This window comes from Zootoca vivipara, chromosome 5 (assembly GCF_965207765.1).
Source record: "Zootoca vivipara chromosome 5, rZooViv2.hap1.1, whole genome shotgun sequence".
NCBI classification, from domain to species: domain Eukaryota; kingdom Metazoa; phylum Chordata; class Lepidosauria; order Squamata; family Lacertidae; genus Zootoca; species Zootoca vivipara.
The window spans coordinates 9,926,010-9,938,723 of NC_142588.1; the positions used below are offsets into that span (position 1 = coordinate 9,926,010).

At 43.2% G+C, this 12,714-nt stretch overlaps 1 protein-coding gene across 1 annotated transcript in view; it reads right to left on the reverse strand.

Annotated features, from left to right (window-relative positions):
• VSTM4 (V-set and transmembrane domain containing 4) overlaps positions 1 to 12,714 on the reverse strand; it is a 34,994-nt gene that overhangs the window by 4,384 nt on the left and 17,896 nt on the right. Inside the window, exons 4-7 of the mRNA XM_035138587.3 lie at positions 10,047 to 10,154; positions 7,964 to 7,997; positions 4,201 to 4,310; positions 2,777 to 2,838 (exon numbers count right to left, since the gene is read on the reverse strand). Coding sequence (XP_034994478.1) covers positions 2,777 to 2,838; positions 4,201 to 4,310; positions 7,964 to 7,997; positions 10,047 to 10,154 — 314 coding nt within the window. The remainder of the gene's footprint in view (positions 1 to 2,776; positions 2,839 to 4,200; positions 4,311 to 7,963; positions 7,998 to 10,046; positions 10,155 to 12,714) is intronic.

Sequence of the window (12,714 nt, forward strand, 5' to 3'; positions counted from 1 at the left end):
GGGGTCAGCAAGGCAAAGAGGAGAATGGCCCTTTTTAGCAGTTATAGGGCTTCTCTTGACGGCCAACTGCAATTCACCATTTGCTCTTCTCTTCCTAATTCTACTTACGAATTTAATGCGTTCCGAACACACATTCGTAAGTCAGAAAAAAATTGTAAGTCAAATCACATAGGAATGCATTGGGAGAAAAAATTCATAACTCGAAGCAACCCTATCTAAAAATTCGTAATTAGAAAAAAAAAATCCTATCTAAACCGCATCCAAGATGGCGGATGGAGCTCCGTTTGTAAGTAGAGTTATTTGTAAGTAGAGGTACCACTGTACAGTCGTGCCTTGGAAGTCGAACGGAATCCGTTCCGGAAGTCCATTTGACTTCCAAAACATTCGAAAACCAAAATGCGGCTTCCGACATTTGGCTTCCAAAGATAGTTCACAAACCGGAACGGTCATTTTCGGGTTTGCGACATTCGGGAGCCAAAACGTTCGGGGAACTAAGCTGTTCGAAAACCAAGGTATGGCTGCACACAAACATGCTGGCGAATAGTTGTGGCCATCTTTGTTTCTCTTTCTGAAGCTGCTGGGTGGTGGGTTAATGGTTTTCAGCATGTTTTTGCTGTTAACAGGAAACGAGATGGATATTTGACATGATTCATATGCCCGGCAGTTTCCAGTCACAAGAGAAAAGATACTGGCCTCTCGTAACTTTTTCTCTGCATGGAGGAAAGGCAGGTTGGGAATGGCAGTTGTGAATAAGCAAATGGCAGGGAAGAAGGGTGTTAAACAGCCCTCTCTGCTTAGTGAAGGTGATTTTAAGAGTCACCAAACACCTCTCCAAAGAGGGCCATCACACTAGGTTCATTCACCCGTCAACACCAAGACTCATGATTCAGGTGAGCCAGTCAGTATAGACTACATGGAGCTCGATAGACTTATGCAACTTCCTATGTTCCCAATCACTCCAAGGCTACAACAGCTGTGGAAGCACTCAAGGAAAGACTCACAAGGAGCAATGGGAAGGAGGAATCCGACACCACGACACTGTCATGATCACCACAAAGATGGCCAAACTGCACTGTACCAATTGGGAGCCCAGAGCTGATTCTGAGGCCACCATGCAACTCTGCAATGTGGTCAGTAGGACTGGGCGATAAAGCAATATTTCATCCAAAACCAGTTTCAAAATCCATATTGTGATATTGGTTTCATACTTTTTGACCTGGCAATATAAACCTGTTGCGGGGAAAACCAGGAAGCCAGCCAAGGCCTCAACAGAGCTCCATCCTTATTTCAGACCTTGCGATATATCAGTAGATTGCAATGTTTAGATGCTGATATATCACGATGTTGAAAACCAGGTATCGCCCAGCCCTAGTGGTCAGTAATTTTCTTTCTGCCGCCAAATAATGGGGGGGGCCCACAAAAAATCACTTTTGTGGGAGCAAATCAGTCCCATTAGCCAGCAGTTGACCTCCTCTGCTGTAGTCTGTGGGAAAGGTTAGGAAATGACACTGTTGCCAATTGTTCTGGCAGTCCAGTCTCATCATTTGATGAGGCCCCAAGACACCATTTACCTAGTTTGTTACTATATTTTGTAATGGGCAAAATAGAGGCTTGTGCGTTTGGTGGAGGCAAAAGGCATTTCCATTTTGTATATTTCTTTTTTTAAAAAAACACACGAAAGTATTGTGCAAGAGTGATATTTAGCTATACAGTATATATCTGCAGCTAAAGAGCAAAACTCATCTAGCACAATATCTGCATATTATTATTATTATTAGTAGTAGTAGTAGTAGTAGTAGTACTGCAATTACAGTCTGACATAACCCTCTCCATTACCATTTTTGTATTAGGGAAAACTGTGCAAATTGGGGGGGGGGGAGCGTCATCTGTAAAAACTGTGTGTGTTTATGGGTGGGCAGGTGGGTTAAACTCCCTATACAGTGGTACCTCGACTTATGAACAACTCGACAGCCAAATTTTTTGACTTACGAATGGGGCAAATGGCCGCACGCTTACGAATTTCTCGACATCCGAACGGAAACCGCGGAGGTTTTAGATAGGTTTTTTTTCGACTTACGAATTTTTAGACGGGGTTGCTCCGACTTATGAATTTTTCCATTCCCAATGCATTCCTATGGGAAATCGCATTTCCAATGGCGCTTTCCGACTTACGAATTTTTTGACCTACGAAGGTGCCTTCGGAACGGATTAAATTTGTAAGTTGAGGCACCTCTGTATCTAGAGTGCTCCTCTACTTTTTACCAAAACTAACAGGCATGAAATCTGATCCTGGATGACTGCAAGCTTGTCAACTTCAGACCCAAGTCTTCCCTGCTATTTTAGGCAGACCCAGAATTTATTTTGGAAAGGGAGAAGTTTAAAAAGTGCTTACACACACAGTCTGGCAGAAGGATACATTCAAGTTACACATACAAAATCCTTGCCAGCTGTGCTGGCAGCTGTTGAGAGAGGGAGCTGAATTTCGCCCTCCCTGCTCTACATCTCCTTCCCTTGCTAAACAGCTGACGGCCACCATTCTGTAACTTCTCAGAGGTTTCAAGTGAATAGGAGGTCTTTAAAAAGTAGGGCATTTTTTCTTGGGCCACAGATGAAAGAGCCCACCTGATATCTAATCTATGGTCTACCTTCCAGCTTAAATGAGCTCTGCACCTAGAAGGTACAAGCAAAACTTGTCACTATAGTTGGAAGGGAATCCTATCCACACAACAACCGGGGGGAAAGTAAGAATTGGATAAGCCTTTGTGGGACTACTTACCAGGAGGACTTTCCTTTGTGGTTTCAGAAGCTTGGGCTTAGGGAAAGAGGCGGATATCGGTGCTGTAAAGGTAAGAACAGAACGGCGAGGAATTACTCCTTGTTTCTGCAAACTGGGTTCCTTCTAGGACATGCAGAAACACTCTTAAGCTTTGACTCAGAGGGAAGGCAGACGGCACTCCAGATTCAACAGTTTGCACTCAGGAATGCACTGCCTTGCCTAGCAATCTGCAGCATCTGCTCAAAAAAGCAGGGTTTTCCAACCACAGCCTTGTGGTCAAAAAGATTGCAATGTTCACACAAAGAACCAAAAGTCCTTATTTTTTTTTAAAAAAACCGTATCTTCAAAGGGCTAAAAGAAACTGTGGCACCCTGAAAATCAAGGCAGAAGCACCAGATTTATCCAGGAGCCACCTTCAAACCAAAGCTTCCGTCTCCAGGTCATGGGTTCGAGCCCCATGCTGGGCAAAAGATTCCTGCATTGCAGGGGGTTGGACTAGATGATCCTTGTGGTCCCTCTTCCAACTCTACTATTCTAGGATTCAAGATGATTCTGTGTGGAACACCCCAAGTCAAGTGAGGAATTCCCTGCAGAAGCACTTGCACAGCCAATATCCCATCCTCCTCCAGTTACCACTTGTGGAATCTTTCTGAAAAATGAGCTATTTTCCTTATCAGTAGGCTTGGTGTCACCACCACCCTACCTATCAAACAACCAACCAGTTGGTGCAATTACTACTTTTGGGAGACTGCTTTCTATGCACGCAGCCCCACGAGAGTAAATTACAGTTGGATCGGGGCCAAACCTGCGATGTACTGGAGTCAATCTCGCATGGGTGCTGCCGTAGCAGCAGATAGATCGAGGGTGAAGAAATGGGTCTAGCCTACCTGTCAGTCATCTGACACCAGTTGATTGTCACCCGTCGGATTTCAAAGGGTGATGTCAGGTGGTATCAGAGGAACTGCTGATCAGTGGTTACTGCAATCTCCTTTGAAGACACGCTTTCAATTGGCTGATGGCCCTGGGAGCGTTGCCGTCAAAGGGACCAGCTATAACTGCTGACTGGTGCTAATGGTGAGCCCCTTTTAAAGTTCATTTAGAACTCTCTCCTGATGCATCAATATCCTTTTGTTGTTGTTGCATGGTGTGCACATGTGGGTCATGCTGGAAAAAAAGATGCAAACCGAAAACTGGCACATCTCCCAGTTCTGGAGATCATCTGCTATTCTCCAGGACTAACCAGAAAGCTGGCCGTGTCAAACATGAGAAAGAAGCAACTCACAGACCAACAACGAAACTGAACAAGGGTTGTCCGCCCATTGCCAATTCTGGACTGTGAAGATTCGGGTAACTTTCGCCTCGGCCACTTCTTTGAACCCATCAAACCACCCACCATGACATGCTGCTCAGGAGGTAGCACACACCTTTGGCTGGGATGGCAGGAGGCTGCTCAACTTTCTTCTTCTTCTTCTTCTTGATTTTTACAGGCTGTTCTGGAGACAAGCTTGTCACACTGGTGACCGTTTCCCCTAAGCTGAGAAACGAGAGAGCCTGGTGAATAGAGAGCAGGAGAAGAAAAGCCAGCACATAAAACGCTCTCTGGGAGGTTTAATTCAAGATTCGTTTTAAAAGGGTGGTCTCTTCTCCAAAACCTTAAGCAATATATTCCCTCTTGGTTGCCCCAAGATACATATTAGTGGTTGGCTTCCATTTCTGTATTGTGTATAATTTCAATCAAAGCAAATGTGGCAATGAGATATCCATTTCTCAGGGTGAAAACAGATGTGACAATCTAATCAGGGGTTTTTTTTTTGCATTTTGGTTTGTTTGTTTTTGGCAACCTGGAGTTCTTCAGATGTCTTGGGCCACAACTCCCACACTGGTTGGGGCTAATGGGAGTTGCAGTCTTCGCCCAAAATATCTGGAGGCCACCAAGTTGGCAAAATCTGATCTAAAATGGTTTGCGCACACATTCACTGCTCTGAAATCACATTACGGATTCCCACCACAACATCTGCCACACTTACGTTTCTCTCGGTCTCCCCCCCCCCCCTAAAATTCAACTTTATGATTACAAGCACTGGAGTTTATTGTATCTTCCCCTCTCAAGACACCATGAGAAGTTTGACCCCCCCCCGCATGTTTTCTTTACATTAAGTTGTTTGTTTTTAAGTATTTATAACCTGCTCTTCACTGAATTTTTCAATCCCAGAGCGGGGAACGATGAAATGAAATAGCAATATGAATGTACAGCTAGCAATATACAAAAATTACAGAATCCATGAAAGCCAGTCCAATGAATAAAACAAATTAATTGCTCCATCATAAAATAAACAAAGCTGGTAGGGACAACAATTAGAATTTCCAATTTAACCTTGTATCACTATAGTAATTTACACGGAGGTCTAGTTTATACAGAAAGTAGAATCGAGAATACTGTTCCTGGACTGCAAAAACACTAATATTTTAGTGCTCCCCTAGAAGAACAACTTCCTGTGCTTAGAAAATCAGTACATCTGGGAATAAACTAGGCTAAAATATTTCCCTAAGGTCTTAGTATTTTACTTGCAGGGAAAATTTTATTGGCAGGAGGTGGTGAGCATTCAACTGTAGCAGGCTTCCTCAACCTCGGCCCTCCAGATGTTTTGAGACTACAATGGTCCTTCTACCGTAGCTAGGGATCATGGGAGTTGGAGGTCAAAAACATCTGGAGGACCGAGGTTGAGGAAGCCTGAACTATAGTCTGAAACGGTGTGGTCTTTTTTTGGAGACAGCCAGGGGCTAGTGTTTTTTGGAGAGTCATTGGGTTTTTGATGCTGCTTGTCTTTGCCCTGTTTATTGTGCTGCTGCTGTTTATTGGCACTGTTTTGCTCAGTGTTTCCTAAACTCACTCAACCGACATGCAGTCGGCTGGAGCCACTTTGGATCCAGATGTGGAATGTGACCTCAGGAGAGTAGGTCCTCATAGAGTTCCTATGTTTGAAGCACCAGTAGGTTCTTCATGACCAGTGAATAGATCTCCATGACCAGTGAATGGAATTATTTCTGCACAGATCATAGTGATCTTTCCAAGTAACCTGGAGCATGTAAGAACTGGTAGAAATGCCGATAGAGAAGCCCGGGGCCCCCCAAAGGCACCTGCTGCTTCGACTTACAAGAACTGGGAAAAGAGCAACTTTTCCTCGGCATTTGTCGTGTAATTTTAGTGGTCTAATACTGGGGCTCTCCAAAGCATACTTCCTGGTACAGGCTCTACAAGCTCAGAACAAGGTCAGCCAGGACATTCTGGTTTCCCTGCTCAGCCCCATCTAAGACAGAAAAAGTACCCCCATCAGAGGATTTCTGGACCTGATACCTCCTTGGCAGGGAATGTGTGGCCTTGCTAAGACTTTCATCGGTGAGGATAGGGACATGTTTGCTCCGCATCCTGTGAAAGAAGGCTTTTGAGGTGAGGCAAGCTCCTCTGAATCCTATCTTCATTTCATCATTGTTCTTGAATAATTCTTTTAAAAGCCCGTAAAGCCAAGGGGGAGTGCTTCTGGCAAAGATGGAAAGTTGCCATGTCCTCATGGACTTGACGGAAGGTAGTTTCATTCTTATGGCAGCAAGTTATTAAGGAGCGTCTCCACCCCCATTGTTCTACCCGGACACTGAGGTCCAGCGCCGAGGGCCTTCTGGCGGTTCCTTCGCTGCATGAAGCTAAAGTTAGGCAGAGGGCCTTCTCGGTAGTGGCACCCGCCCTGTGGAACGCCCTCCCACCAGATGTCAAAGAGAACAACAACTAACAGACTTTTAGAAGACATCTGAAGGCAGCCCTGTTTAGGGAAGCTTTTAATGCTTGATGGATTACTGTATTTTAATGTTTTGCTGGAAGCCGCCCAGAGTGGCTGGGGCAGCCCGGCCACATGGGTGGGGTATACATAATAAATAATAATAATAATAATAATAATAATAATAATAATAATAATCTCCCTCCATCATTAGGGTCTTGCCTTGGAGCCAAGGGCATCTAACCAGGGTATTTTAAGATGAGATATGGATGGCTTTAGGACTAGACATAGGATAGACCAAAAGGGCCTGGGAGCTTCTAGGGAGCTTTATTTGGGAAGACATATAAGCTTCCATCTCTGCTCGGAGAGGAAAGGAGGAAGAGCCAACCCTGTGTGTGTATGTGTACACCCACCCACCCACACATAGTGGGAATCAGGCTGGATAAAAATCAATTTGTAAATAAAATGGATCTTTTTTATTTAAATCAGTTTTTTTATTTAAATAGGATTTGTTTTTATTTAAATGGGATTTTTAAAATAAAATGCTTTTGGAGGAAAATTCTTTCTAAAGATAGTTTTCTATTTAAGTTATACTCTAAAGGCTATTCAACAGGAAATAAGGATTTGTTTTAAGTTTTTCATGTGTGCTGAAACTCAGTCTAAGATTTTCTTTTAAATTGTTTAACCACATCAGTTAACAAACATGGATACATATGCTATAATGTTATTGTTTTAGTTAAATGAATTGTTTAAATTGTTCTTAAGGAAATGATTATTTTTCACCTTCGAATAAACTACAGCAGAAAAGTTGTCCAAATATAAGCAGTTAACTTATTAAACCGCACCATAATTTCATAATTATCTGTCTATGCATTTCTCATAGTATAACCAAATCAGTAATTTTTGATATAACTGTAGAAAACTACTTATTATTCCAAAAATGAAACCTTCATCTGGTTGTAAATATTAAGAATAAGTCTTTCTGTAAAAAAGTGATTTAAATCTATTTGATTTACCGTAATCAAATCCACCCTGGTGAAAATAACAATTTCTCTTGGATTTCTGTGAAAAGAGAAGGGCCTGATCAGCCCCACAAATAGGAAGGCTGTGGAGCCCAGATTAGCTTCTACCCTCTTGCCTGGGTTACCTGCCTCTGTTTCCCCTCCTCCATTTCCTTTCTCCTTGCCCCCCAACACTGCTTCTATTGCCTAGCCCTAGCAGCTCTCAGAAGTCCACCATCATGGATAGGTACAGTGCCACCTATCAGCAGCCAAGTGAACTGCAGCACGATGGCAGCCGAACCTTTTTATTATACGCTAAGATATATATTTGTCAGACAGAAAATAAGCAAAACAATCCGTATAAACTATTTGGAGACAGGTAAAACAAAATTATATGTATTGCCTCCTTTTCCTACCTGTTCTGGGAACACTTCACCAAGTAATGTTTCACTGTGAAAAACACAGAAAGAAAAGTAGGGGGGAAAGAAAAGCATTGTTTTAAAAAAGTGTGGCGCTGCAGATAATATGCCCTTTGTATGTAGGTAAGCAATTGCCATCTTCTTGTTACAGGTTGAGGGTCTGCAAGTTGTAAAGCATATGTCAGGCATCCCCAACCTGCGGCCCTCCAGATGTTTTGGCCTACAACTCCTATGATCCCTAGCTAACAGGACCAGTGGTCAGGGATGATGGGAATTGTAGTCCAAAACATCTGGAGGGCCGAAGTTTGGGGATGCCTGGCATATGTGAATCTCAAAAAGGTGGAACAGAGGAAAAAACACATTCTTCATTCAGGCAGTGGCCAGCTAGGTAGGTCCATTATGCAGGGCTTCCTCAGCAAAGCCACTTGACAAGTCAAAGACAGTGTTTCCCTCTTCTCTGGTCCGCAGGCTGAGAACACCCTCCCATCAGATGTCAAGGAAATACACAACTATTTTACTTTTAAAAGACATCTGAAAGCAGCCCTGTTTAGTGAAGTTTTTAACGTTTAATGCTGTATTATGTTTTTAATATTTGGTTGGGAGCTGCCCAGAGTGGCCGGGGAAACCCAGCCAGATGGGCAGGGTATAAATAATAAATATTATTATTATTGTTATTATTATTATAGATTTTCTCAGCAAAATGAAAGAAGGAAGCTTCAGGTGTATTTGAGAGAGAAAGAGAGGGAGAGGGGGAGAAAGAAATATCTGCAAAATCCGAATTGTGACAATGCTACAACAAATTACAATGTTGTGGCATGTTTATCAGAATGCTAGTAAGTTAATCAAGCAAAATACTGCCATTATAAAGATAAAAAGCAAAGCAATGTGAATAAAAATGATTCTATTTGCTACCTGAGGGAGCGTCTCCACCCCCATCGCTCTGCCTGGACACTGAGGTCCAGCTTCTGACGGTTCCCCCATTGTGAGAAGCAAACCTACAGGAAACCACGCACGGAGCCTTCTCGGTTGTGACTCCCACCTTCCCATCAGATGTCAAGGAAAAAACAACTATCTGACTTTTAGAAGACATCTGAAGGCAGCCTTATCTAGGGAAGTTTTTAATGTTTGATGTTTTATTGTATTTTTAATATTTTGTTGGAAGCTGCCTAGAGTGGTTGGGGAAACCCAGCCTGATGGGCGGGGTATAAACAATAAATTATTATTATTATTATTATTATTATTATTATTATTATTAAAGTTATGAGTTAAATTTTTCCCAATAACAGTTCATTGCATCTTCATTATTCCAAAAGAAAACAGAGAAGCCCACTTCTCTGTTCATTTGCTATCCTGTTGTCTACATGCTTTCCTCATACTTCTTAACTTGGTCAAATATGGCATGTCCCAATTTCTTTTGCTCCCAAATATTTGCAATCCATTAATCGGTCATAGGCAGACTAGCTCTCTTCCGGGGATAGCAAACAAGCATACAAGGCTGCCGTCAGTGAGTAAACTGTCATTTACAAATCGTCTGTTAGAACTGTCCCTTTAAGATAGCAAAATGATATTACTAAAGGCTCTTTTGGCAACCATCTCGGCGATTTTAATTTATGCTAAAATAGAACCCCAGAAGATGTTGATCTGGGGGCATTATCAGAGAATATATCCATTTGTTCCTGAAGCGCCGGCATTTCAAATATTGATCTAGCATTAGGAAATATTTGATTCAATCTTGCTGGTGTCAGATACCATCTCCATAATAACTTAGAGAAATTCTCTTTAACATGTATAATTCATACACGTTGTGAGTTGGAGAAGGTTTTAATAGAAACAGAGTAATAAAAACAAACCCAAAACAGTAACGTGCATGGAAATGGGTAATGAATTGTGAGTACTGTTAAACAACTCTAAAACAAAAACAAACGGGGGTTGGACTAGATGGCCTTGAGGTCCCTTCTAACAAGCTAGGATTCATTGAAAGAAAAGCAAAAGGGTGACTACGTGCAAAACCACATAGCAATATATAATGGTATTGCTAAATGCTCACAAAAACGTCATTCAGCCTTTCTTCATCACTCACCACGGGAGCGTTTTTTGTTGATCAGTGTCTGGCAGAGGACAACCACGGTGAACAGCAGGACACTGACGATTCCTATGGAGCACACGAACACAGCATAGACATACAGGTCTGAAAGGCAAACCATGGATGCGTATCAGCCATCTGCTTTCATGTATACCCAAGAAAGAATACACAAGTTTTGAACAAAAGTAAAACCGCGCTTGGAGCCCCGGACCCAAAATCTTGGCAAGAAAGGTGTGAGAGGAGAAGAATATTACCAACCATCCATATTGGGCAAGACCAAAGGCCTGTTCTACCAATAATCTTGTCTTTAACAGGGACCTGGCATAGAGTTAAAAAAAGGTAATGGTAAAGGACCCTTGGACGGATTAAGTCCAGTCAAAGGCGACTATGGGGTTGCGGCGCTCATCTCGCTTTCAGGCCGAAGGAGCCGGTGTTTGTTCACAGACAGCTTCCCGGATCATGTGGCCAGCAGGACTAAACTGCTTCTGGTGCAACGGGACACCGTGACTTAATCCAGGGCGCATGGAAACACCGTTTACCTTCCCATCACAGTGGTACCTATTTATCTACTTGCACTTTGGACGTGTTTTTGAACTGCTAGGCAAGCAGGAGCTGGAACAGAGCAACGGGAGCTCACCCCGTCGCGGGGATTTGAACCGCCAAACCTCCGATTGGCAAGCGCAAGAAGCTCGGTGGTTTAGACCACAGCGCCACCTGCATCCCTTATACCCGGCACAGAGGTACTTGATAAAAGGCTTAAATCAGGCATCCCCAAACTTCGGCCCTCCAGATGTTTTGGACTACAATTCCCATCTTCCCCGACCATTGGTCCTGTTACCTAGGGATCATGGGAGTTGTAGGCCAAAACATCTGGAGGGCCGCAGTTTGGGGATGCCTGGCTTAAATGATAAAGGTTTTGATCTCTTTAAGAGAAGTGAGGATTACAGGGAACCAGGCAGAGGGCCTTCTCAGTAGTGGTGCCCTCCTGTCAGATGTCAAGGAAATAAACATCCATCTGACTTTTAGAAGACATCTGAAGGCAGCCCTGTTCAGGAAAGTTTTTAATGTTTGATGTCTCACTGTGGCAGTGGCAGGGGTGAGGAGGAGCATCGGAAGACGCCAGTTGCCCACTTGGCCATTGGTTTTTTTGCCTCGCTGGCAGGAAAGCAGTTGAGAGCAATGATGAGGAAGGGCTTCCCCAGCAGGCGATAATGGCTGCGAAAAGGCAGGTTCCCTGAGGAATGGGAGGGGTGGAGCTTTTCTATGATATTATACTTTGCATACATTCAGAATCTGGCAAGTGTTGCACATCCCTTCTCTGGTGAAATTTTGCTGCCTCCTGAAAAGGCTTTTCGCTTGCCTCTTACTCGGTTTTCTTCCAATCCCCCTTTCTCATTTTTTATGGCCTTGTTGATATTTTATCCACAACTCTTCTGTCAGCTTTGAAAGCTGCTTCTTCTGATTGACTTTCAGCTTCTGTATTTCTTAGTCACTTTGAACTATTTTAGTTTTGAACTAGAAACGAGAGGATGTGAATATTCCTAACAAAGCAAATAAAATTACTGTTTGGAGATGGCATGAAAGATTTCCACAATGCCAGGAAAATGTGATATTGGAGTTCAAAAAGGTTTTGTTTGGCAGATAGTCAACAAAACTGCATCATCTTCCATATACTGTAAAAGGATTTCAAACAAGCAGAGAGGCTGCAGGCCAATGACTTCACTGCAAAGGCAAGTGAATACAAAGGCTCTAATATTCTATAAAATGTTTGTGGTGACAATCCATGTTTAAAACCAGACTCATTGACATGAATTTAAGTCACATTTCAAGAGCAAATGTCTGTCTCTTTCAAGCTTTTTGTACCGATCTTCTTCTATAAGGAACAGTTTGCATCGTTTCAGTTTCCGAAAACTTCCCAGATTTTTGTCAAAATTAATTTCTGCTCATTTAGTAATCTGCTCTTTAATGACAATGAATGTTGAATACGCAACACTTGCTGTTCTACTCTTTATGTTCTATTCAGTCAGGCCTAGGTAAAGGTAAAGGGACCCCTGACCATTAGGTGCAGTCGTGACCGACTCTGGGGTTGCGCGCTCATCTCGCATTATTGGCCGAGGGAGCCGGCGTACAGCTTCCAGGTCATGTGGCCAGCATGACAAAGCCGCTTCTGGCAAACCAGAGCAGCACACAGAAACGCCGTTTACCTTCCCGCTGTAGCGGTTCCTATTTATCTACTTGCATTTTGATGTGCTTTCGAACTGCTAGGTTGGCAGGAGCTGGGACCGAGCAACGGGAGCTCACCCCGTCACAGGGATTCGAACCGCCGACCTCCTGATCAGCAAGCCCTAGGCTCAGTGGTTTAGCCCACAGGCCTACCCACATATAAATGTCCCCCCAAATTTTTTTTCAAGTTGGCACAAAATCAATCAAATCAATCAATCAATCAATCTCCCCCACTTACAGAAAACAGGATTATGTGCCAATTACGTTTAGAGCCCTGAAGCATTTTGGGGGGGGGGTGACTCCGGGTTACAGTAAATGTGTGACTATGGCTGTAACCCTTCTAAGAGCTCCTAAAACCTCTGGGTGCAAAATTCTTTGGTGTGTGAGTGTTTTGGCTTACTTCCCCCGAAAGAAAAAACAAGGCTGCACAATGGTACTTTTC